The sequence below is a fragment of the Brassica napus genome, chromosome A3 (genome assembly GCF_020379485.1).
Source record: "Brassica napus cultivar Da-Ae chromosome A3, Da-Ae, whole genome shotgun sequence".
NCBI classification, from domain to species: domain Eukaryota; kingdom Viridiplantae; phylum Streptophyta; class Magnoliopsida; order Brassicales; family Brassicaceae; genus Brassica; species Brassica napus.
The window spans coordinates 4,193,988-4,214,983 of NC_063436.1; the positions used below are offsets into that span (position 1 = coordinate 4,193,988).

At 36.9% G+C, this 20,996-nt stretch overlaps 6 protein-coding genes and 1 pseudogene across 12 annotated transcripts; 2 read left to right on the forward strand and 5 right to left on the reverse strand.

Moving 5' to 3' along the window:
* Nucleotides 1-1,493: 1,493 nt before the first annotated feature.
* On the reverse strand, nucleotides 1,494-4,491 carry LOC106434952 (T-complex protein 1 subunit beta). The gene is made up of 11 exons (XM_048771809.1): nucleotides 4,321-4,491; nucleotides 4,170-4,226; nucleotides 4,014-4,079; nucleotides 3,832-3,943; nucleotides 3,620-3,748; nucleotides 3,464-3,535; nucleotides 3,228-3,343; nucleotides 3,068-3,144; nucleotides 2,324-2,809; nucleotides 1,924-2,239; nucleotides 1,494-1,828 (listed from the first exon to the last, which is right to left on the reverse strand). The coding sequence occupies exons 1-11, from the start codon at nucleotides 4,324-4,326 to the stop codon at nucleotides 1,682-1,684; spliced, it is 1,584 nt and encodes a 527-aa protein (XP_048627766.1). The 5' UTR covers nucleotides 4,327-4,491; the 3' UTR covers nucleotides 1,494-1,681.
* Nucleotides 4,492-4,677: 186 nt separating this feature from the next.
* On the forward strand, nucleotides 4,678-5,982 carry LOC125596758. 5 transcript variants are annotated; one of them, XR_007331229.1, is made up of 4 exons: nucleotides 4,678-4,933; nucleotides 5,081-5,191; nucleotides 5,259-5,526; nucleotides 5,661-5,982. XR_007331229.1 is itself a non-coding variant. In XM_048771814.1 (4 exons), the coding sequence occupies exons 1-4, from the start codon at nucleotides 4,794-4,796 to the stop codon at nucleotides 5,768-5,770; spliced, it is 372 nt and encodes a 123-aa protein (XP_048627771.1). In that variant the 5' UTR covers nucleotides 4,678-4,793; the 3' UTR covers nucleotides 5,771-5,982. The 5 variants fall into 5 exon arrangements, 2 of the variants coding, with proteins under 2 accessions (XP_048627771.1, XP_048627777.1); XR_007331228.1 differs by having other exon boundaries at nucleotides 5,259-5,426; XR_007331230.1 differs by having other exon boundaries at nucleotides 5,416-5,526.
* Nucleotides 5,983-7,518: 1,536 nt separating this feature from the next.
* LOC125596809 (E3 ubiquitin-protein ligase AIP2-like) lies at nucleotides 7,519-9,040 on the reverse strand. Of its 2 annotated transcripts, none has more exons than XM_048771836.1 (6): nucleotides 8,895-9,040; nucleotides 8,751-8,807; nucleotides 8,595-8,660; nucleotides 8,358-8,525; nucleotides 8,139-8,278; nucleotides 7,519-7,792 (listed from the first exon to the last, which is right to left on the reverse strand). In XM_048771836.1, the coding sequence occupies exons 1-6, from the start codon at nucleotides 8,898-8,900 to the stop codon at nucleotides 7,750-7,752; spliced, it is 480 nt and encodes a 159-aa protein (XP_048627793.1). In that variant the 5' UTR covers nucleotides 8,901-9,040; the 3' UTR covers nucleotides 7,519-7,749. The 2 variants fall into 2 exon arrangements, with proteins under 2 accessions (XP_048627793.1, XP_048627791.1); XM_048771834.1 differs by having other exon boundaries at nucleotides 7,519-7,819.
* Nucleotides 9,041-10,114: 1,074 nt separating this feature from the next.
* LOC106434990 (E3 ubiquitin-protein ligase AIP2) lies at nucleotides 10,115-20,204 on the reverse strand. Of its 2 annotated transcripts, XM_048771833.1 has the most exons (5): nucleotides 19,888-20,204; nucleotides 18,938-19,142; nucleotides 10,740-10,945; nucleotides 10,384-10,596; nucleotides 10,115-10,279 (listed from the first exon to the last, which is right to left on the reverse strand). In XM_048771833.1, the coding sequence occupies exons 1-5, from the start codon at nucleotides 20,044-20,046 to the stop codon at nucleotides 10,130-10,132; spliced, it is 933 nt and encodes a 310-aa protein (XP_048627790.1). In that variant the 5' UTR covers nucleotides 20,047-20,204; the 3' UTR covers nucleotides 10,115-10,129. The 2 variants fall into 2 exon arrangements, with proteins under 2 accessions (XP_048627790.1, XP_013731306.1); XM_013875852.3 differs by lacking the exons at nucleotides 10,115-10,279; nucleotides 10,384-10,596; nucleotides 10,740-10,945 and adding exons at nucleotides 18,026-18,324; nucleotides 18,433-18,645 and having other exon boundaries at nucleotides 18,732-19,142; nucleotides 19,888-20,189.
* Nucleotides 11,773-13,100, reverse strand: LOC106441544 (annotated as a pseudogene).
* On the reverse strand, nucleotides 13,655-15,062 carry LOC106435000 (KRR1 small subunit processome component homolog). Its single transcript, XM_013875861.3, has 6 exons — nucleotides 14,571-15,062; nucleotides 14,439-14,495; nucleotides 14,320-14,358; nucleotides 14,135-14,255; nucleotides 14,024-14,065; nucleotides 13,655-13,930 (listed from the first exon to the last, which is right to left on the reverse strand). Exons 1-6 carry the CDS (start codon nucleotides 15,000-15,002, stop codon nucleotides 13,845-13,847), a joined length of 777 nt encoding a protein of 258 aa, XP_013731315.2. The 5' UTR covers nucleotides 15,003-15,062; the 3' UTR covers nucleotides 13,655-13,844.
* Nucleotides 20,205-20,291: 87 nt separating the features above from the next.
* BNAA03G08160D (protein CHLORORESPIRATORY REDUCTION 42, chloroplastic) lies at nucleotides 20,292-20,994 on the forward strand. The gene is made up of 2 exons (XM_013875873.3): nucleotides 20,292-20,665; nucleotides 20,817-20,994. Exons 1-2 carry the CDS (start codon nucleotides 20,415-20,417, stop codon nucleotides 20,917-20,919), a joined length of 354 nt encoding a protein of 117 aa, XP_013731327.2. The 5' UTR covers nucleotides 20,292-20,414; the 3' UTR covers nucleotides 20,920-20,994.
* Nucleotides 20,995-20,996: the final 2 nt, after the last annotated feature.

Sequence of the window (20,996 nt, forward strand, 5' to 3'; positions counted from 1 at the left end):
ACAACCATCCCGGTCCCTGATCCTAATGCTGAAGACGATGCGGTCAACTGGATCATAGACGGAGCTGATGCCCATGGATACTCTGCTGCAAAAACATGGGAAAGCTTAAGGCCTTCAGATACTATTAAACCATGGGCTCCCTCTATTTGGTTCAAAGGAGCAATCCCAAAATTTGCTTTTAATATGTGGGTTGCTCACCTCAACCGACTCCCCACTAGATCAAGACTTGCAAGATGGTCTCCACATATCTCTCCGCTCTGCTGCCTCTGTAACTCCTCTGAAGAAACCCGAGAACATCTGCTTATCACTTGCGATTACAGTGCAGCGGTCTGGTCATTAGTGCTCTCAAGGATTGGGTGCTCTCGCAACTTCCTTTCTTGGGCTGAGTTGATGTCTTGGATCCGATACTCCTCTTCCCGCTGCCCTTTGACTCTCAGGCAGCTTGTTGCTCAAATCACCATCTACCACCTCTGGAAGCAGCGCAACAACGTCCTCCACAACAGCATCTCTCTTCCAGTACAAGCCGTCTTCAGACTCATCGACAAGGAGACCCGAAACTCCATCACAGCCAGACGACATAGGAAAAACTTCAGGGGACTCATGTCCCTCTGGTTGTCTTGACTTCATCTTCTTTGCATGCTTGTCATTGATCTTTCTGCTGCCTTGTTTTTACCTTTTTTTGCCTTGGTAGCTTAAACCTCAGCTGTACTGATGTATAACTGAACCTTTCATCTAATGAAAATTAACATATTTAGCAAAAAAAAAAAAAAAAGAAAAGAAACCCTGTGAGTTCATGTCTGATCAAATATCATCATGCACTTCTATTAAATTGATGTGTCTTTTAACTGTTCTGGTAAAAGAAATCTAAAGCTATAAAATCATGGATATTTTTGAGATTCAAATCACCAAATCTTCTATAAAAGCTACATGATTTTCTGGTAAGACAATTGATAAAAAGGGTGTCGCTATAAGTAAAGCTCGCGATTATGAGGTCCCATGTTATGATCTGCTCCCCTTTACAACGTGTTCTGGTCGGTTGACCAAACTTTACAACGCCAAACCACCACAACGTTTGGCGACTAATATCTTTTGTAGAATTTTACATAAGATGAACTGAAGAATTTTTACAAATAGTCAGAAAGAATCATAAATTTGAGTACTGTTGTTAAACGAATACATGCAACTTACAGATTTGGTATTCTGTTTCTTCTTTTCTACAAATTGTATTTTTACTTTCCAAACAAAAAAAAAACTATCGAATAAGAAACAAGTCAGTCTCATCTGACAAGGTTAGAATATTTAAAAGCTTATAAAGAACCTCAAATATGCAACATATTTGAAAAATACTCCGATTAATCTTAGTGAAAAATTTAGAATATATAGGATGCAGGTGGCCGTAGTGGTCGAGAATATATAATAGTGGTTGAGATATATAAATGGACGAAGTTACTTTTAATTCCTAGGAACACATTTTATCGATACCTCTGAAAACATAATCAAAACAATATTCGAATTAAAGAAAACAAATAAAACAGATAAGTTTAAGAAGCAAAACATTAAACATATAAGACTGTTTTCTATTCCAAATCCAAAACACAATCCAATGAACATGGTCATTGGGGAGGGAGGGTGTCATACACAATCACGAAAGCTCTCTCCACCATGTGCACGTGTTGTGTTTTTACATCCTGTCTTCTCTCCTCCTAGGAGCACATGTAATGATCTCATCCACTCGCAGAATCATCTCAGCTGCTTCTGTCGCTGAAAGCAGAACCGCTTGCTTCACTTTGAATGCTTCATAGATTCCTCTCTCCTCCATATCTCCTACCTGTAAATGACCAAATATCAATCATCATCACATTTCAAGTCTAATCCATATACCAAATCCTTTTTGTTTTTTTTTTGTGTATAGAGTTTACTTACAGCTCCGGAGATGACATCGATCCCGGCGTTACACCCTTCAGTGTGGTGCTCTGCACGAAGCTGAGCCACCAGTTCTGCACTGTCTAAACCCGCATTGTCCGCGATTGTTGTCGGTATAGCCACTAGAGCCCGTGAGAAAGCTTCGATGGCATGTGATTTTTTGCCAGCAGTTTTCCTTGCAAGCTCATCTACTTCCTTTGCCATCACCATCTCTGGCCATCCACCTCCGAGCAACACTCTACTGTCATTCACAGTTTGGGAGAGAACACATAGGGCATCGTGGAGTGATCTTTCAGCCTCGTCTAGAACATGGTGACTGCAAGTACAAAGTGACCACAATGAAAAAAATAACACAAGTCTATACAAAGTCATTTAAGAAACGGGAGTGAAAAATGGATACCTAGCACCCCGTAGGACAATGGAACAAGCCTGGCCCATCTCAACACCAGAGAAATGGATCAACTTGTCTTCACCAATCATGATCTCTTCGATAAGCTTGCAATGCCCAAGCTTAACAGACTCTGGGTTATCAAAGGTCGAAGCGATTTCACCGCCTGTAACCAAACCAAGACGCTCTATTCCTTCGAAGTCAGCATGCTCAATAGCAAGTACACCAGCGTCTGCGAAGAGCTCCTCGGGGAAATTGTAGATCAACTGCCTGTTAACAAAGCAGTTGATACCGTGGGCTAGTATCTTGTTCACCTTGTCTTTCATCTTTTCCTTCTCAGCCCCTTCGATCTGAGCAACCTTGGTCATAGAATCCACACGGACACGTGCACCATAAATTTTCACTTTATCAGTATCCATTGCAGTGTTTGCTACCAAGATCTTTGCATTCTCTATGCGCTTTGGCTGCCCAATTCCGATCTTCTTGTCAAGAATGAATCTGAAGGCATAGATTTAAGTTGAGAAGTCATAAGAAAAATTACTGGATGAAGAAAAGAAGGAACGCAACATAACAAGATGACTCAATGCCTTTCATCATTCTAACGCAAGGCTATACTTCAAATTTAGGTGACAAGCTTATAAGAAACAGAAACTCTACATAATTACCATGAAAGAATGAATACTAAATAGAGATCAATAGCTCACAGAAACAGACTTTGAACAGGTGCGAAAGGTTAAGGCACAAGTGGTTTCTTACCCTTCATCCAAAAAGGAATCCCTCAGAGACCCTCCAGGTTTTTTTATGATCTGAATAGCTTCCAAGTTTGTGCTTCCCTATTTGAACGACAACACCGGAATGTCAGAAACAAATCACATAGCACTCGAAAACGAATTTCAAAAAGCGGCAGAGATGGAACCTTAAGCCTGAAAACAGCATCCACCGCCATTTCTGCAAAGTGTTCCTTGTCCTGCGAGAGAATTTTGGAACATAACGTAGTCATCGCAATCTTCATCAAGTCTGACCTAAACTTCTCTGCATTGACACAGAACAAAATACTGTAAACAACAGTGTGATTTCCAAAAATTAAACGTTGAACTCAACAATAAAAAAAATCACACAAAACAAGTAAATGCCAGCTCTATAATAATTTACCTGCGTTCTCCTTATTATCAATCACTCTTTTCAGTAAAGCATCACGAGCACACTCTGCAGCCATCCTGTAACCTAAGAAAACAGAAAATGGACATCACTGTCATATTGGAAAGAAGCTGATATCATCTTTACAAGTAAAGATGTTAAGAAGCTTACCTGCTATAATTGTCATGGGGTGGATCTTAGAAGTAACAAGCTTTTCAGCTTCCCTCAAAAGCTCCCCGGCCAAAACAACAACAGAAGTAGTCCCATCACCAACCTCGTCATCTTGAACTTTCGAGATGTCTGCAGAAAAATATTTCAGATACAAGAAATAAGTAAAAATGAATTTGAAAACTTCAGAGTCAGGACGCCGAAGGGATACATACCAACAAGAACTTTAGCAGCAGGGTTGTCAATGTGAAGTGACTTGAGAATAGTCGCACCATCGTTAGTAACAGTGACCGAATGACCTCTACCAGTAGATTGCAAAATTTTATCCTAAATAATAAAAAAAACACTCAGCAATAACTCAATAAAGCTGAAATCGAATTTGAGCTCTTAAGCATACCATTCCCTTAGGCCCTAAGGTAGACTTAACGAGATCAGCAACAGCCATTGCACCAATGAACGATGCCTAAATGAGCAAACCAAAACCAAATCAGATTCAATACAGTACATAGTGAATCTGAAAAACACTTAAAAGGATAAAAAAGAAGAAGCTCACCATCCTGGCACGTTCTCCTTTCTCTTCACTAGCATCATCTTTGAAGATCTTATCGATCTATACAACATACCAATTGAGAAAGTTAATTAGCAGCGCGAAGAGCACAGGGAAAGTAAAAAAGAAAAATGAAAGAGACGACGGAGAATCATACCGGCATAGATAAGATCGGAAGACAACGGAGCGCTGCTCAGTGTCGTAGGTCTCCCAAGTCGGAGATGCGTCGTTGGAACGGAGAAGACGAAGTATATCTAGTGTGACGTAGTAGAGTAGTAGAAATGAACAAAGTAGATCTTTGTGAACCCTAGAAGAAAAGCACAAAGACAACAATACCCTTTCGATAGTCATTTTTAAATTGCACATTAAAAAAATAAATAATGCAAAAATTGGGTCATCGACTATCCAACAATGTGAAAGCCCAACATTAGTCATTCATGCCCTGATACGACACCGTATCGAATTCGCGCACGTTGTCAAATTACCGTGTAAAAAGATTCGCCACGTGCCTAAATAATTGAATCTTCTGTGGAGGACAATCTTGGAGGTTTCCCCTCCGGTCGGAAAGAGAAAGACGTTGGATTCTAAAAAACTGGATAAGGAAAGAAAGATCGACTAGTTCCGAGAGAAATGACCATGGTTAACGTTGAAGATGAGTCCGTCCATGGTGGTGCTGGCGACGGTGACGGCACCGTGAATGATGACATCGCCGGATCTGTCGCTGGAGAAATTGGATTATCAGCTAAGAAGCTGATTCATGAAGCTTCTAGGTATGAGCTGTGTGTTTGTTGCTGTTGATTTCACATGTATCCATTTGTGCTCTCTTTTGATTTGAGTTTAGTTCTGGAGAGTTTATTTCTAGCTTTTTGATTTTTTTTTAAAGTGTCGTGTTTGATGGGGTTTTTATGCTATTAAAGGTCCATGGAACTCGCTTCCTCTCAGCCAGATGCTTCAACAATCCTTCCTACTCAACTTACTGTTTTATTTGGTAGGAAAGTTAGTGTCTCTGATGAGATCGAGCAGAAAAGGTTTGGTCCACTAGACCACATTCTACTTTCTTGTTTTTTTTGTTTTCAATCTGACCATGCTTTGTAGATTCAAGAAATCATCCGTATTGTTACTGCTGCTGCTAAATCCATTGAGACAAAGACTTCTGGTCCTGTCGCTTCTCCAGCACTGAACAGAGCTCCTTCATTCTCAAGCACATCTACTACAGCTTCACCAGCTACTCAGTCAATTTCGTTTTTTGCAGATCTGCAGCTGGTTAGTATTCCATTTCAGTGATCTTCAAACACTGAACATGGATTATTCACTTTAAATTTCCACTTATCTGTTTTGTCGATTCAGATCTACCAATTGCAAGGCATGTTCTTGGAAACTCAAATCTGATCAGTGTTAAAAAAGTTTCATATGCTTTTATAACTAAGAGGGACTAGTAAAGACAGATTGATCATAGTTAGTGAATCTAACCGCAACATTCACATTCTTTATATGCAGATTGGTCAACAAAAGCCCTTACCCTGTTTCAGACATGGAGAAGACAGACAATGCCTCTGATAAGGAGGAGGAGGACGACAGACAACACTTTCTTTATCAGTGTATCATAATAATATATGCTGCAGTGTTGTATGAAAATGTCTGTATAGGTTTGCTGGACAAACCGATGCATGTTTGTAGTGGTGAAGGACATGTTTATCATTTTACATTTCCTCCTAATGATGAATACCAGAGTATTATCTATCATCTACTGAAAGTACAAGCTACTGTGGCTATATTGGAGTAGAGTCTTTTTATCATAACTAATAACTCTTCCACGATATCTTATTGAACTTGTTATTTCGTCTCTTGTATATTTGGATCTAATTGGGAGATGTAAAAGCTTTCATACAACATGATGTCTCTGCTCCTAGTTTTTAAAGCATATATTTATTTACTCACTGAAAATGACCACTGGAAGTTTCTCGACCATCTTCTGTACTTGATGTCGACTAACAAATAATGTATCTTATCAGAAGACAAAGCAAATCACAGTTTAGGATTCGCACAAATTATTAAATCATCATAGATAAGTTGTACGTGGTTCTGACTTGTGAGAGACATGCAAGCACGTTTTCATTTAACTATATATTGATGACTTAGCTCCAGCCAGGCCACCCTCTTAATCCATCCACACTCCCTTAAAAAATACTAGAGCTCTCTTTTCTTTTACTTCCATCCATCACAATCTGATATCCAAGACACCAAATATGGCTTCCCCTCTCTCTACTTCTACTACTTTCTTAATCTTCCTTCTCTTCATTATCCTCGTCGTTCTTCTCTCGCCTGTCACCGCAGATGAGGAACCAAAAAAACCTGATTTGAAGGCATTAATGGAGAGGCTTAAGAAGGCTGCAGGTGGTGCAAAGAAACCTTAAGCAGCTTTTAAGATCAACTGGTTGGGCTCCCTCTAGTGTGTTTGCAATTCCATATCTATTTTAATTTTGAATCAGTTTGAAAAATGTGTGATTTTTATTAGAAGCGAGAATTTCTGTATTTCATTATGAGGAATGAAGTTCAGTAAGAATGAGACCAATACATAGAAAGAAGAAGTAAAATACACACGGACAGCAGATCTACGAGATTGTGAGTGACCAATGTGTGATGTGAGTAAAAGACACTACCAATATCATATTAGAGGTTGGGATTAAACATTCCCTCGTACAGAACAGTACTATAGTAGAAGTACGAGCTAGGGTAATCAAAAGGTTACAAAACTATGTGAAACGTTATGACAATGTATCATAATATGCTGTAGTGTTGTATGATAGTGTCTGTAGTGGTTAAGACATGTTTATCATTTTACATTTTCTCCTAATGATGAAGACCATAATATTATCTACTGAAAGAACAAACTAGAGTCTTGTATTAATTAGTAACTCTTCCATGTTATGTTATTAAGCTTGTTATCTTCGTCTCTTGTATAATTGTATCTCACATTGTGAAATGGCAAAAACATAGCTTTCATACAACATGCTGCCTCTCTGTAGCTTTTTAAGCATTTATTTATTTACTCATTGAAAATGACAACTGGAAGTTTCTTGACATCTTCATTACTTGATGTCGACTACAAATAAGAAGATAAAGCGAATCACAGTTTGGGATTCACACAGATATTAAATCATCCTAAGCACATTGACTATCTCAATATAAATCTCTTATCAAATTTACTAGTATTTAAAATATAAAAAAAACTCTCAAAACAAAAGCAAGATTCACGTGAAACTTTTTCATTTGAAACTTCCACATGAATCGCTCATTTTTTATATTTAAATACTAGTAATATATTTTGATGAGAGATTAGTTTTGACTATTAAGATACTTCCCGATAATGATTGCTTAAATAGTGTAATGATTCTGTCTATTGAGCGACAAGCAAGCACGTTTCCATTTAACTATTGAATTGGCTCCAGCCAGGCCACTGCTAATCCATCCACACTCTCTTGATAAATACAAGAGCTCTCTTTTCTTTTACTTCCATCCATCATCACAATCTGATCCTAATACACAATATATGGCTTCCCCTCTCTCTACTACCACTGCTACTTTATTAATCTTCCTCCTCTTCATTATCCTCATGGTCTCTCTCTCGCCTGTCACCGCGGAGGAACCAAAAAAACCTGATTTGAAGGCAATTTTGGAGAAGCTTAAGGGAGCAGGTGAAAAGAAAGACCCAAAACATTAAAGCAACTTGTGAGATCAATTGGTTGGAGAGAGACTTCCTCTCATGTGTTTGCCATTACGTTCCTCTTTTTAATCAGTTCGAACAATGTGCGTGTGTTTGTTATTGGTTGAATGTAAACATGTGTGCTAAGGTTTATATTCAAAGCGAGACTTTCTGTATTTCATTATGATGAATAAAGTTTGCTAAGAGTGACACCAATACATAGAAAAAATAGTAAAATACAAATGGAGTGCCACTATATATTCTAAACGTACATATATTCGCCTCCACGGACAGCATTCTCTGCGCCTTTCCTCTCCTCCTCAGCCTCTTTCTCCCTCTCTTTCCAGCTCTCGTACTTCTGATCATCCGTCGGTAACTCATGCCGGCATATAGGGCAAGAGTTATTCTCGTCCTGCAACTCAAACAATTTGATCATAAGCTATGAACAATGCAACTTTTACCAAGGAACAAGGATGGGTTTTGTTTATTACCAGCCAAGGCTTTAAGCAAGGAGGGTGAAACGTGTGCTTGCATGGCAGCTCCTGCATTTTGTCACCAATGACAAGATTCTCTTTGCAGATGCAACATTCCACCTCTGCTCCTAACGTTTTAGTAACAGTGACCGAATGACCTCTACCAGTAGATTGCAAAATTTTATCCTAAATAATAAAAAAACACTCAGCAATAACTCAATAAAGCTGAAATCGAATTTGAGCTCTTAAGCATACCATTCCCTTAGGCCCTAAGGTAGACTTAACGAGATCAGCAACAGCCATTGCACCAATGAATGAAGCCTAAACGAGCCAACCAAAACCAAATCAGATTCAATACAGTACATTGTGAATCTGACAAAAACTTAAAAGGATAAGAAAGAAGAAGCTCACCATCCTGGCACGTTCGCCTTTCTCTTCACTAGCATCATCTTTGAAGATCTTATCGATCTATACAACATACCAATTGAGAAAGTTAATTGGCAGCAAACGGGAAAGCAAAACTAAAAAAATGAAAGAGACGGCGGAGAGTCATACCGGCATTGATAAGATCGGAAGACGACGGAGCGCTGCTCAGTGTCGGAGGTTCCCGAAGACGAAAGATGCGTCGTTGGAACGGAGTAGACGAAGTATCTAGTGTGACGTAGTAGAAATGAAGAAAGTAGATCTTTGTGAACCCTAAAAGAAAAGCACAAAGACAACAATACCCTCTTTTAAAATTAACAATATAAATATTGGGTCATGGACTATGTAAGAGTAAGCCCAACGTTAGTTTTGGAGCCCAATGGATCAATCATTAGGGTCTATGTAGCAAATGCCGCATAAACGGCAACATATTGTATTCGCGCACGTTGCAAAATTGCCAGGTTTGTCTTTTACTAGGGATTAACCCGGGCTACACCCGGGATTTTTATTTTTTTTCTAATTTAAGTTGTTAAATTATTTATATTTAGGTTATGATATATATTTATATAAATGTTAAGATGCATGTCATAATTAAAATATATTTTTAAATTTTAACACGTTAAATTAACATATTTTTTACTATTTAAATATCTTTTTGTAATTTTGTTCGCTATCTAATTATCATATTTAGCAATATTATCTGTTGAGTGTTGGAATAAATGTTTTAGATATTAAATTAAACTGCAGAGTATTTTCGGATCGACCACATGCTCAACAGTCGATCCATCCGTAAAAAGATGGTCGATCTCCTTGGCTAGGTTAGTACAATTTTAGCAAAAATATCTTTGATTTTCAAATATTAAGTATATAACTATTCTTTTGAATATTGTTTTTTGAATTGTATTTTTGGGTTAAATAATTGTATTATAATGTTTATGTAAATATTTTTTGATGTTTGAATTTGTGTTGTTCGTATACTTAACCTAGATGATATTGATGTTTAACAATTTATTGTTTTCTGGATATAAAAAATAATGATATATCAAAACATATCTAATACTTGTTAAATGATAGTATAATGTAAACTACTTCCATTATTTGAAAATAACCATTTGTCGTTATTATTTTATTTTTTAAATCAGAAATTATTTTTATATTTAAAACATCATTCATATATAATATAATAGTTTAAGTTTGGAAGATTAATCTATATATATAAATTATGTATATTTTTTAAAAAATAATTTAAGATATTATATATTGAGTAACTGAATAAAAGCTGAATGTCTTATCTTGAAAATCAAATACAAGTGTATGAAGGACCAACAAGTGAGATGTAAGAAGGCAAATGAAGTGTCACTATTCTTCTAAACGTACATATATTCACCACCACGGACAGCATTCTCTGCGCCTTTCCTCTCTTCCTCAGCCTCTTTCTCCCTCTCTTTCCAGCTCTCGTACTTCTGATCATCCGTCGGTAACTCATGCCGGCATATTGGGCAAGAGTTATGCTCGTCCTGCCACACCAAACAATTTGATCATAATAAGCTACTGTACCTACTCGTAAGCGATAAAGAATACAACTTTTAACAATAAACAAGGATGGGTTCTTTAATAATACCAGCCAAGGCTTTAAGCAAGGAGGGTGAAACGTGTGCTTGCATGGCAACTCCTGCATTTTGTCGCCAATCACCAGATTCTCCTTGCAGATGCAACATTCCACCTCTGCTCCTAACGTTTTAAGCATTTCCTCACTGAAAACAATCACTGGAAGTTTCTCCACAACCTCTTTACTCGCAGGTGGAGCTCTCGGTGGTCCACCATCTTCTAGTATCTGCATAGAATACATCATAGTATCATCAAGACGCTAAAGCCAAAAGACACTACCTATATCATATTAGAGCTAAGGGTATAAACAATCCTAATACACAATGTTACAAAAGGGGGCAATGCCAAAAAGATTTTAAAAAGCTATACCTCTGGAATGATACTATCAAGACCATTGATGAGTTCCTGCATCAAGTTAGCCGTTTCCCCAAGAACGTTTCCAACAGCAGCAGCAGCAGCATTAGAGGATTCACCGGCAACGATGGAAGAGAAAGCAGACATGAGATTCTGCTGCACCAGCCACTGAGGCTGCGGCGGCTCGCGATCAACCGTCAGATGTCCCTCGAAAAGATAGCCTGCTGAATATCTACCTCGGTTAACTGCTCCTTGGCTTGTTCGATGCAAGATTTCAAGTGTTTCTTCTCAGAAGTATCAGAGACAAGCCGCTCAGCGTCCTCGAAAAGGCTCAGTCCAGCAACCCAAAAGCCAGTAGCTGTGTATCTTGTTTTGAGAACAGTTGCCACACGAGACACAACTGTATAGAACTGCACAAAAACGTGTCAGAGAGGTAAACTATACAAACCATTCATTCAATTACAACATAGAAACTGAACAAAACAAGTCTCCGTTTAAGCTTATGTCTAAAGATCCTTGACATGAAGATGGACCCTTCAACACAATTGTAAGAAAGGAAGAAACTTTGATTCCTAATTTAATCTCCGAATTAAACATATTTATGTATAGAGAGGAGATGAGAGTTATTTATGTATACGAAACAGGAGAGTTGTAACTGGTTGGTAAGAATTTAATGTCTAGGAAACAGGAGAGTTGTAATTTGTTTCAGATATTCTCACCATGTAGTTGTTGCCTAGGTATAAATGTCACAGTAATCCGTATAACAATTTTTTTCAGAGAAATGAACCATTATTGACTACAAACAGGAGTTAACTAAAAAGCTTCCGTTACGCGTCTTTGATCATGTCGTTTATGTCTAGAAACAAGAAAGATGTTGTCGATGATGTACGTGGTCGTTGAGAGATGTGGTTTTGCTTAGATTGAGTTTGTTGTTTCAAAGTTGGGACATAGTTTGTTTATGAGGATTAAGAAGGTAAGGGTGACAAAACGTTGAGAGAACACAGAAACAAAAACAGATCTGCAGAAGATGGATTTCCAAAAATTTCTATTGATTATTTTCAAAACTCAAAAAGTCTTTATTTCAGATTATGCTCAGGCCGTTTATGAAAAACTTGGGATACAAATTGCAAGTTACAAAGAAAGAAAGGATAGCCATTATCACATCTGAAGCTCTCAGGAGAATGCAGCTTGAACCATCTTTTCCCTTGAAGTCGTTACCAGCACTGTGCTTCCAGTGGATATCGATAGTGGCTGAACCTTACCTTCCTCATCTAGAGTACCTGGTCCAACTGCTATCACCTGCCAGTAAACAGACTTGTGTATGAGCTGATGAACATATCAAGCTATAAAGACCAGTCTATGGATGGATATGATATGATATTCAACTGAGTACTTACCGTGCCAATAGAAGGCTTCTCTTTGGTAGCAACAACCCTCCAGCTGTTTTCTCCTCTGCCTCAGCAACCTAAACCCACAAATTTTAAAAACAAAGACTTCCCCTCTGGTTATCACTGTTCTTGCGTGCACAAGCAAATGATAAGCACAAGAGGAAAAACCTTAATGAAGACACGGTCATTCAAGGGCTTGAGATCTTTGATGTCCTCTGTCTCAAGAAGACCAACAATGTCATCTTCCTTGAGAATGAGATGCTTCTCACCGTTGAACTCCACCTCAGTTCCTGCGTACTTGGAGTAAATGATTTGTGCTCCAGAAGAAAAAGAAACACATATTCAGATAAAACTTAATTGGAAGCAAACAAAGAAAGAGAGGTTGAGAGGCTGTTACAGGGACAGTGATATCGACTTTGTTCTTCCTTCACCTCCTTGAGGTTTTGATTGATGGGAGTAAGATACCTCCCATAGTACGTCTTTTCCTCTGCCTCCTTGATCTTCACCAAAACTAGGTCTCCCAATGGCTTAATTGATGCATACTGTAAATAACACAAGACTTATAATTCATAACTAAAGCAGAAGGGCAATATATCCAAATATCTCATAAGACTGCGCCATTAAATCATAAGTTTCTCCTTTGTAAGCTCATGCTTGGTTGAATATCTCACCATACTTTCTCAACACAAACTTTATGGTTGTTTCAACCATACATTGTATGTTTGAATATGAAAGCCTTTTTACAAAAATAAAAATAAAACAAAGCTAAGTTTTTTTCAGAGCTATTGAAACAACATTCAGATAAGTTCCACATGTTCAATCAAATACGAGTAAGTATGGGAGCAACGACAGAAGCAGCCCTGGGTCTGCTTAAGGGTGCCTGGTTTCAAAGTTCCAAACTTGACACTCGAAGCTCAGAGAAGCTCCTGGCTGACACAGTAACTGGTGATGAAGTTAGTTGTGTCGCCGCCATTTCTGCTATCAGTCAAAACACACACATAAAACTCGCTATTTCCCGCAGTCACTATTGAGAAAACCCATTACTTTCTCCGCCAAAATTTATTGATAAAAAAAAAGGTTTTTACTCGGTTCAAATTTTAGGTTCTTTACGATCTAATTTATGTCCTAGCTTCATTTAAAAAAAAAATAAAAAAAATTTGTCATAGCTTTCAGTCTTGTTCTTTTCTTATTAACAATGTGCATTAGCTGAATTTAACTTGATACAGTTTGTAATTTTATTTCTTCATTTAAATTATATTAGCTCCTTCAGCTCAGTATATTTTTCTCCTTATAATTGCTTGCACATTTTAAAAGTTTAAGTAACATCGGAAACAACAGCACCTGATTATTGATAAACCTAATCGTTGAACCAATGGGGCCTAAGTTATTAATGCTGGGCCTATTTGTTAACCCATCAGAAAGATAGAATCAATCAAATAAAACATACGATGTAATTGCACGTCACAAGTGATTGTAGATATGTGTATTATCGAAACGGATTGGGAGTTGCAATGTTTTGTGTACGCTTTTTGGTAAACAAAATTATAAAAGATATATAGTGAATAAAATAGCAGTAAATATCGAGTCGATAAAGAAACTATAGATTAAGTTGGCAAGTCGATAAAGAAAAATACATACTAGATTAAGTTGGCGTAAATTAAACAAAGCAGCAGGATCAGAGACACAGTGGATTTGAGCACAGAGTGATTAAACCCCAGTATGCTTCCATCTCTTAAAACCTATCATACAAAGGAAGCATATATCCGCCATCTTCCCAATAAGTGTTAGCGCTTGGTAAGTACCAAGGAGAGTCTGTAACTGTAAGGACAAGGAAGGGGGAAGAAAAAGATTAAAAAAAAACAAAGCCACATTTGCAAAAAAGAAAGAGAGAGAGAGAGAGAGGACAATTACATGGATCCTTCTCTTTAGTAAACCTATTCGGGCCACATTTTCCTGTAAAGACAAACGAAAACATTCAAAGAGGTATGAGCAAAACATTTTCCAAAAAAAAAAAAAAAGAACCTGCATCCTCCATAGTTTTCAAGACATCCGAAGGACGCATTCCATTAAGGAAGCAATGTTCAACAATTATCCTGAGTCTTCTGAGAGCTCTGAAAGAACCCATTGCGGCAACAGTGTTGCCCTGTAGAGAAACGAAAACGTCAGGTAGAGAAACATTTGCAAAATGGTGGAACCAAGACAATTACCTGAAGCCGAATGAAACAGTTGGTTGATGTTTCCAGCGTCTGCAAGCAGACCAAAACAAATCAAGACGCAGGAACAAACAAACACTAGACTAGTGACATCATTGATTAAGGACACACACCTTCAAGGAAGAAGACTTATGACCCAAAAACAGAACCCTTGTTATTAGAAATTTCTCCTGCAAAGATTAAAAAAAAAGAAAATTCTTTATAAAATGTTGCACATATCATTAGCATGTGAGTGGAAAATATACCTTTGATGGAGCCAAACGTCCGATGTTGATGATATCATAACTCATGTCGTCTTCCAGAATCTTGAGTGCCTGACGAGCAGGGACACTTCTAGACAGAAGCCTAAGCAAGTCTCTAGCTTTGACGATGATGTACGGATCTCTCGTCTTCTTGGTCGTTGAAACAGTCATATAACGTTCAACCAGGTTGAGCTCGCAGGAGACGCCGTGTTCCTTGAGAGCGGACTTGACTCTGGGCCAACACTTGAGAAGATGCTTCTCTCTGCGTTGAGGATACACTCTGGAGAAGGAGCTGACTTCGAGCATACCAGTCGGGTTCCATGTCGGATCGAACTTTTTCTCCACTGCCCAACGCTCCAAACAACGCTCCATGTCTGGGTCAACGTCCCATGGCTTCGGCTTGTTGTGTTTACCTAGACTCTTAAGCTCCTCCATTGACGATATCAGTATGAGAGAGAGAGAGAGAGAGAGAGAGAGAGAGAGGATGATACTGGTACAACATAGCTTGTTGTGTTAAGCTTCTCTTTTATCCTTCCTACCTAGGGTTTCCTCGTGTCCCAATTATATGGGCTATCAGTTTTCAAGCAGTCCTTGGCCTATTTTTTAGTTAGTAACTAAAAACCCCATCCGAACTAATGTCTCATGTTTAAAAATTATACTTTGATGGATGATTAAATCTCAAGTGAAAAAAGTGTAATCCTTTATTAACTACTCCCTCCGTTCTTAAAAGATGTATGTTCTAGAAAAAAAAATTTGTTTTAAAAAGATACATTTTTTACCTTTTCAATGTATGATTTTATGAAAAATTGTAAGTTTCAAAAAAATTAATGGTGTTTATTAAATTTCTATTGGCTAAAAGTTATAGAAAATTGTTATTCACAAAAAACAATGCATATTTAATGAGTTTTCTTAATATATGTGAAAAATCTAGAATATGCATCTTTCAAAAACAGAGGGAGTAAATCACATGTCACATGACCAATTAAAATTTGCCACATGACTTGTGCTTCCAAATGAATTAAAATAAAATTAAAAGCATCATTAATACAATTTATTTTCAAACTGAATTTGTATCGTAAGTTTCTAAATTGTTTCTTTCTAAAAGCCATCATCTCCACGACTCCACCTCTTTCATATAAACCTTTTTGTTTAAATTATAAAATTAAATGAGCTTTGAAATCAGTTCAACCATTTTCTTGACGAGTTTTATTGAAACATTTCTTCTATAATTTCCAGTTTTGATTTTCATTGCCTGGATTAATACTTCAAAATTTATTATCAACACATTTTTAGATTGATACAGCAGAATAGTCATCTTCCAACATTTAGGGAAATGATACTGGTACAATGATTTTGGAGAAATTAGTTGACCCTTAAAGATTTTATTGCAGAGCTTCCAACATTTATAGGTATTCATGGGTGCGTAAGAAGATCATTCAAAATCAAAGTAAAAAAATATAGCATAAAATATTTGTATTGTACAGTTTTGAAATTATTTTGATTTACTGCACACATGTACGAAAAAACAAAGCTGATGCTGATTTCGAAGAGGCATCAACGAATGGAATAGGAAGGTAAATGCAAAACGTTTCCACCATTTAGAATTTCATGTGAAAATCTTCTATCTACTTTATAGATCTTATATAAAAAACCAGGGCCTTAAATATTTAATGCTTTAAATTATTGTTTGACCATTTATGGTTGTAAAAGTGTCTTAGCCAAGATATGTCTAATTCAAAAATAAATTTTAGGCTTTTCCGTAATTAATTTTGAAAATTTTCATGTTTTTACTGATCAGTTTTAAAAAAACTATCTAAAAACATTAAAAATATGTTACCAAAAACCAATCGTTTTCTTGAAAGCCTGAAATAATAATTGAAGAAAACATCTTTCTTTTTAATAAAAGCAAGCTAAATTTGTGAATTTTAATCTTGAAATTTCAACAAACTATCAAAATAAGTAATGTGGGTTAGTTTTATTTAAGTGTGGGCTTTTCAGGAAAAGATGTTAGGTATTTAAACATGAAACAATAAAATAATAAAAACAATAAAATCATTATTCAAAAACTGTAAATAATAAAAAATTTAAAACAATATAATAAAAGTATTAAATGAAAAACATTTTCAAATTTATAGTAATTTAATTAGTATTTTTAGTCTTAAATTATCTACAAATAAATGTAATGGATCAAATATAGTATTTTAAACTATATTTTATTCGTGCTTCAAAAAACTATATTTATAGGTTGGTGTGCATATATTCTTATTTGTTATATCAAAATAATGTTTGTATATATTAATTATTTTTGACAATGTTATAAACATGTATCCATTTTAAAAATCGTAGTTACTTTTTTAAAAGTAATAATTTTATATGTTCATAGAATATCAAAGTATTGATTTAGTTTGATTGAAAACAATAATATGACTTATCCGTGCATACGTAAACACTAGTTATGCTTTATTTCTGACATGCGAAAACGGTGTGTTACATCCTATAACTTTTTTTTTTTTTTAAACTTCTCTGTTGATGCATTCTCCTCAACTGGTGGTGATATGAGACAACAACCACAAAAGATTTGTCAACGTCCTCCGTTCAAACCACACACACATTATCGATCATAAACCAAAGTAACCCCATTTCTCTAGCAATGCTATATATTTCTTTTCAATTTGATATGCTTACGCTTAACAGATCAGGCATGGACCAGCTTTCAATAACTAAATAACAATATTGCGACTCCCCCTCTATACGATCCGCTGGTGTATATGACACCAAATAAGAAACTCATATTGTTTGGTTTTTTGTAACACAACTACTCCATCTATCAAATTTCCGAACAACATGACGTTTAGAAAATTCCAATAAGTACGTTGTTACAATAATAGCTATAGGAAACATTTGACTGATTCATTATTAATCAAATATTATTAACAAGACTGGCCAGATGCCACACATTCACCCCAGTTCCATTCTCAACTCAATATCCAAACATTCCACAAAACTAGACAAGTTTAAAGAAGCACGTTCTGGGGAGTATGTATTAGTACTATGCTGCCTAGATTTTTCTTGAAAACTGAACTTTGCATGTTAAAACCTACCTCAAGTAACTTTTTTATACTCACCATATAGAGTTTTTAAAAGGAATTCTCTTTTCCTTCACACTTTTTTTTTAATAAAATGCAAGTGCCACAAACATAACTTACTTGTATTATTTAAATTTTAGTTTTAATAAGATTTTTCCTTTTTAACTTTTTAGCAAATCTAGGAGATTGTGAATGACCAACGTGTGATGTGAGTAAAAAAAGACACTATGCAAAAGACACTACCAGTATCATATCAGAGGTTGAGATTAAACATTCCCTCATACAGAAGAGCACTGTAGTAGAAGAACGAGGGTAATCAAAAGGTTACAAAACTATATGTAAAACATGCTTGGAAATAGGAACAGTTTGATATCTCGAAAATGAGAATTTCTGTATTCATTATGAGGAATGAAGTTGAGTAAGAATGAGACAAATGCATATTAAAAAAAAGGAGTAAAATACAAGTGAATGAAGGACCAACAAGTGAGATGTAAGAACGCAAATGAAGTGTCACTATTCTTCTAAACGTACATATATTCACCACCACGGACAGCATTCTCTGCGCCTTTCCTCTCCTCCTCAGCCTCTTTCTCCCTCTCTTTCCAGTTCTCGTACTTCTGATCATCTGTTGGTAACTCATGGCGGCATATAGGACAAGAGTTATGCTCGTCCTGCCCACACAAAACAATTTGATCAAAAGCTACTCTTCTTTACCCGTAAGCTTATAAAGAACGCATCTTTTAAACAATGAACAAGGATGTGTTTTTTTTTATAAATACCAGCCAAGGCTTTAAGCAAGGAGGGTGGAACGTGTGCTTGCATGGCAGCTCCTGCATTTTGTCCCCAATCACCAGATTCTCCTTGCAGATGCAACATTCCACATCTGCTCCTAACGTTTTAAGCATTTCCTCACTGAAAACAATCACTGGGAGTTTCTCCACAACTTCTTTACTCGCTGGTGGAGCTCTTGGTGGTCCACCATCTTCTAGTATCTACATTAAACACATCATATATATCATTTTTTTTTCAATCAAGACGCTAAAGCCAAAAGACACTACCAAAAAGATTTAAAAGCTACCTCTGGGATGATACTGTCAAGACCATTGATGAGTTCCTGCATCAAGTTAGCCGTTTCCCCAAGAACGTTTCCAACAGCAGCAGCAGCAGCATTAGAGGATTCACCGGCAACGATGGAAGAGAAAGCAGACATGAGATTCTGCTGCACCAGCCACTGAGGCTGCGGCGGCTCGCGATCAACCGTCAGATGTCCCTCGAAAAGATAGCCTTGTGAGCTCTCCGTCGGCTGAATATCTACCTCGGTTAACTGCTCCTTCGCTTGTTCGATGCAAGATTTCAAGTGTTTCTTCTCAGAAGTATCAGAGACAAGTCTCTCAGCTTCCTCGAAAAGGCTCAGTCCCGCAACCCAAAAGCCAGTAGCTGTGTATCTCGTCTTGAGAACCGTCGCCACACGAGACACAACTGTATAGAACTGCATAAAAATAGCGTCAGAGAGATAAATACACAAACATTCGTTTGATTATAACATAGAAACTGTACAAAACAAAGTGTCGGGATCAATTAAAGATTGCTTGGCATGAAGATGAACCTTCTCCACAATTTTAATGGAACACAAGAAAGGAAGATGCTCGATTCTTAATTCAATCCCATAAATAAGAACCAATCATCAAACATATATACAAGACAACATCTATTCACCATGAACACCTTACAGCTGTATATATTGTCTTAAGAACTTTTGCTAACACATCTATATACAACTGCACAAAACTGTGTCAGAGAGGTAAGGTAACTACACAAACATTCATATACATAGAACTGAACAAAGCAAGTGTCCGTTGAAACTAATGTCTAAAGATCCTTGACATGAAGATGGACCCTTAAACACAGTTGTAATCCCCGAAGCAAAAATCAACCATCGAACATATATACAAGACATCAGCAATGTTAAATGTATATCTTGTCTTAAAACGAAACAATGTTATCGTGTCAGAAAGGTAATAACTTGACCAAACATAATATAGAAACTGAACGAAACAAGTTCCTGTTGAAAAACTCAAGTCGGATTCCTAATTGTAATGAAGAACAAGAAAGGAAGAAACTTTGATTCCTAATTCAATCCCTAAAGTAAATAATTAACAATTAAACATATATACAAACAAGACAGCAGCAATTGTAACATTTGTTGGGTACGGAATCTAAGGGATCGAACGAACCTGTTTGCGGAGAGAAGGAGAGGAGGAAGTGTAGCGATCACGGAGGAGAGAATGGATAGAACGAACGGATGCCTCGAATCTCAGCTTTTTGTTGAGCTGTTTCTGCAGATCGTCGAGCTCAAGCTTCAAGCTTTCTTCGGAAAGAGACGCTGCCTCCATTAAAGCTTTCCTTCTGAGAGAGATGAGGAGGATAGGATTCAAGGGGTTCGAGAATGAATTGAGGATTTAGAAAGAAGAATTTGATGGAATGACGAAAGATCTCTCTGTCTTCTGGGATTTTTGTAGCTGCAAAAGAGTTTTCTTGATCAGGAGGAAAAGATGAGAGTCGGTCGGGTTCAAATCCGGTTCGGTTTGGGTTGAATAAGATAAGATAAGAATATTCGTTAAAACAAACCGGATGGAGATGATTTAAACAAACCGAAGTGTAAACCGAAGATTGGTACACAAACCTTAGACCATTGGCTTCCAAGCAATTGGTCCAACTTATCCTCTCATACAATCCAAAACTCACAGTTGCTTCTTCTTCTATGGCTTTATCCTTTGCTTCTTCAGCTAGATTCTCCAACACGCAGTCAGGGGTATGTTACAGTGTGTCCTTCACTCCACGAGTCACCGTGAGATGCTGTGAAACCGCGAAGGAGCCTCCAAGACCAAAATCTAAGCTCCAAGTCGGATCACCAATCATCATCGTGGAAGCCCCTAAAGTGATAAAAACAGCCGCTTCTATGCCTTGTCTAAGGGCTAACTCCGGCTTGGTCAAGCCTGGCGATGTTGGAAGGTCTCCTACTACTTCTACATCCATTTTCCAGTTAAATTTTAGGACAAAACTCATACTAATCATCGTATTCATACAAAAGCATATCTTCTTGGTAATTTAAGACAACTAGACTTGTGTTCCTTAACCATTGTTTTTTTTTTAATTATTGCAGAATCGTGTCGAGAAAACCAAAGGACTTGTGGGCAGTTCGACTTTCCATTGGAACTTATCTTTTAGATGGTAAATATTTCAAAGCTTTAGAGCTTGAAGAGTGAAGTAATGCCACGTCAATTTAACGTTGTATATTTTTAATATAGATACTTGAATATTTAATATATATTTCTTACCAAGT

Coding starts and splice junctions, on each gene's coding strand:
- LOC125596809 (XM_048771834.1), bottom strand. Junction 8,526..8,594: donor CCTTAGGGCCTAAGGGAATG/GTATGCTTAAGA, acceptor TTTATTATTTAG/GATAAAATTTTGCAATCTAC. Junction 8,279..8,357: donor CTTGCTTAAAGCCTTGGCTG/GTAATAAACAAA, acceptor TTTGAGTTGCAG/GACGAGAATAACTCTTGCCC.
- LOC125596758 (XM_048771814.1), top strand. CDS start 4,794: ATGACCATGGTTAACGTTGAAGATGAGTCCGTCCATGGTGGTGCTGGC. Junction 4,934..5,080: donor CTGATTCATGAAGCTTCTAG/GTATGAGCTGTG, acceptor ATGCTATTAAAG/GTCCATGGAACTCGCTTCCT.
- LOC106434952 (XM_048771809.1), bottom strand. Junction 4,080..4,169: donor AAGGAGAACGTGCCAGGATG/GTGAGCTTCTTC, acceptor TTGCTCATTTAG/GCATCGTTCATTGGTGCAAT. Junction 3,145..3,227: donor ATGCTGTTTTCAGGCTTAAG/GTTCCATCTCTG, acceptor TCGTTCAAATAG/GGAAGCACAAACTTGGAAGC.
- LOC106435000 (XM_013875861.3), bottom strand. CDS start 15,002: ATGGAGGAGCTTAAGAGTCTAGGTAAACACAACAAGCCGAAGCCATGG. Junction 14,496..14,570: donor GACGTTTGGCTCCATCAAAG/GTATATTTTCCA, acceptor TAATCTTTGCAG/GAGAAATTTCTAATAACAAG. Junction 14,359..14,438: donor ATAAGTCTTCTTCCTTGAAG/GTGTGTGTCCTT, acceptor GTCTGCTTGCAG/ACGCTGGAAACATCAACCAA.
- BNAA03G08160D (XM_013875873.3), top strand. CDS start 20,415: ATGGCTTTATCCTTTGCTTCTTCAGCTAGATTCTCCAACACGCAGTCA. Junction 20,666..20,816: donor AAGCCTGGCGATGTTGGAAG/GTCTCCTACTAC, acceptor TAATTATTGCAG/AATCGTGTCGAGAAAACCAA.
- LOC106434990 (XM_048771833.1), bottom strand. CDS start 20,046: ATGGAGGCAGCGTCTCTTTCCGAAGAAAGCTTGAAGCTTGAGCTCGAC. Junction 19,143..19,887: donor CTCCTTCTCTCCGCAAACAG/GTTCGTTCGATC, acceptor ATTTTTATGCAG/TTCTATACAGTTGTGTCTCG. Junction 10,597..10,739: donor TTGATAGTATCATTCCAGAG/GTATAGCTTTTT, acceptor TATTCTATGCAG/ATACTAGAAGATGGTGGACC.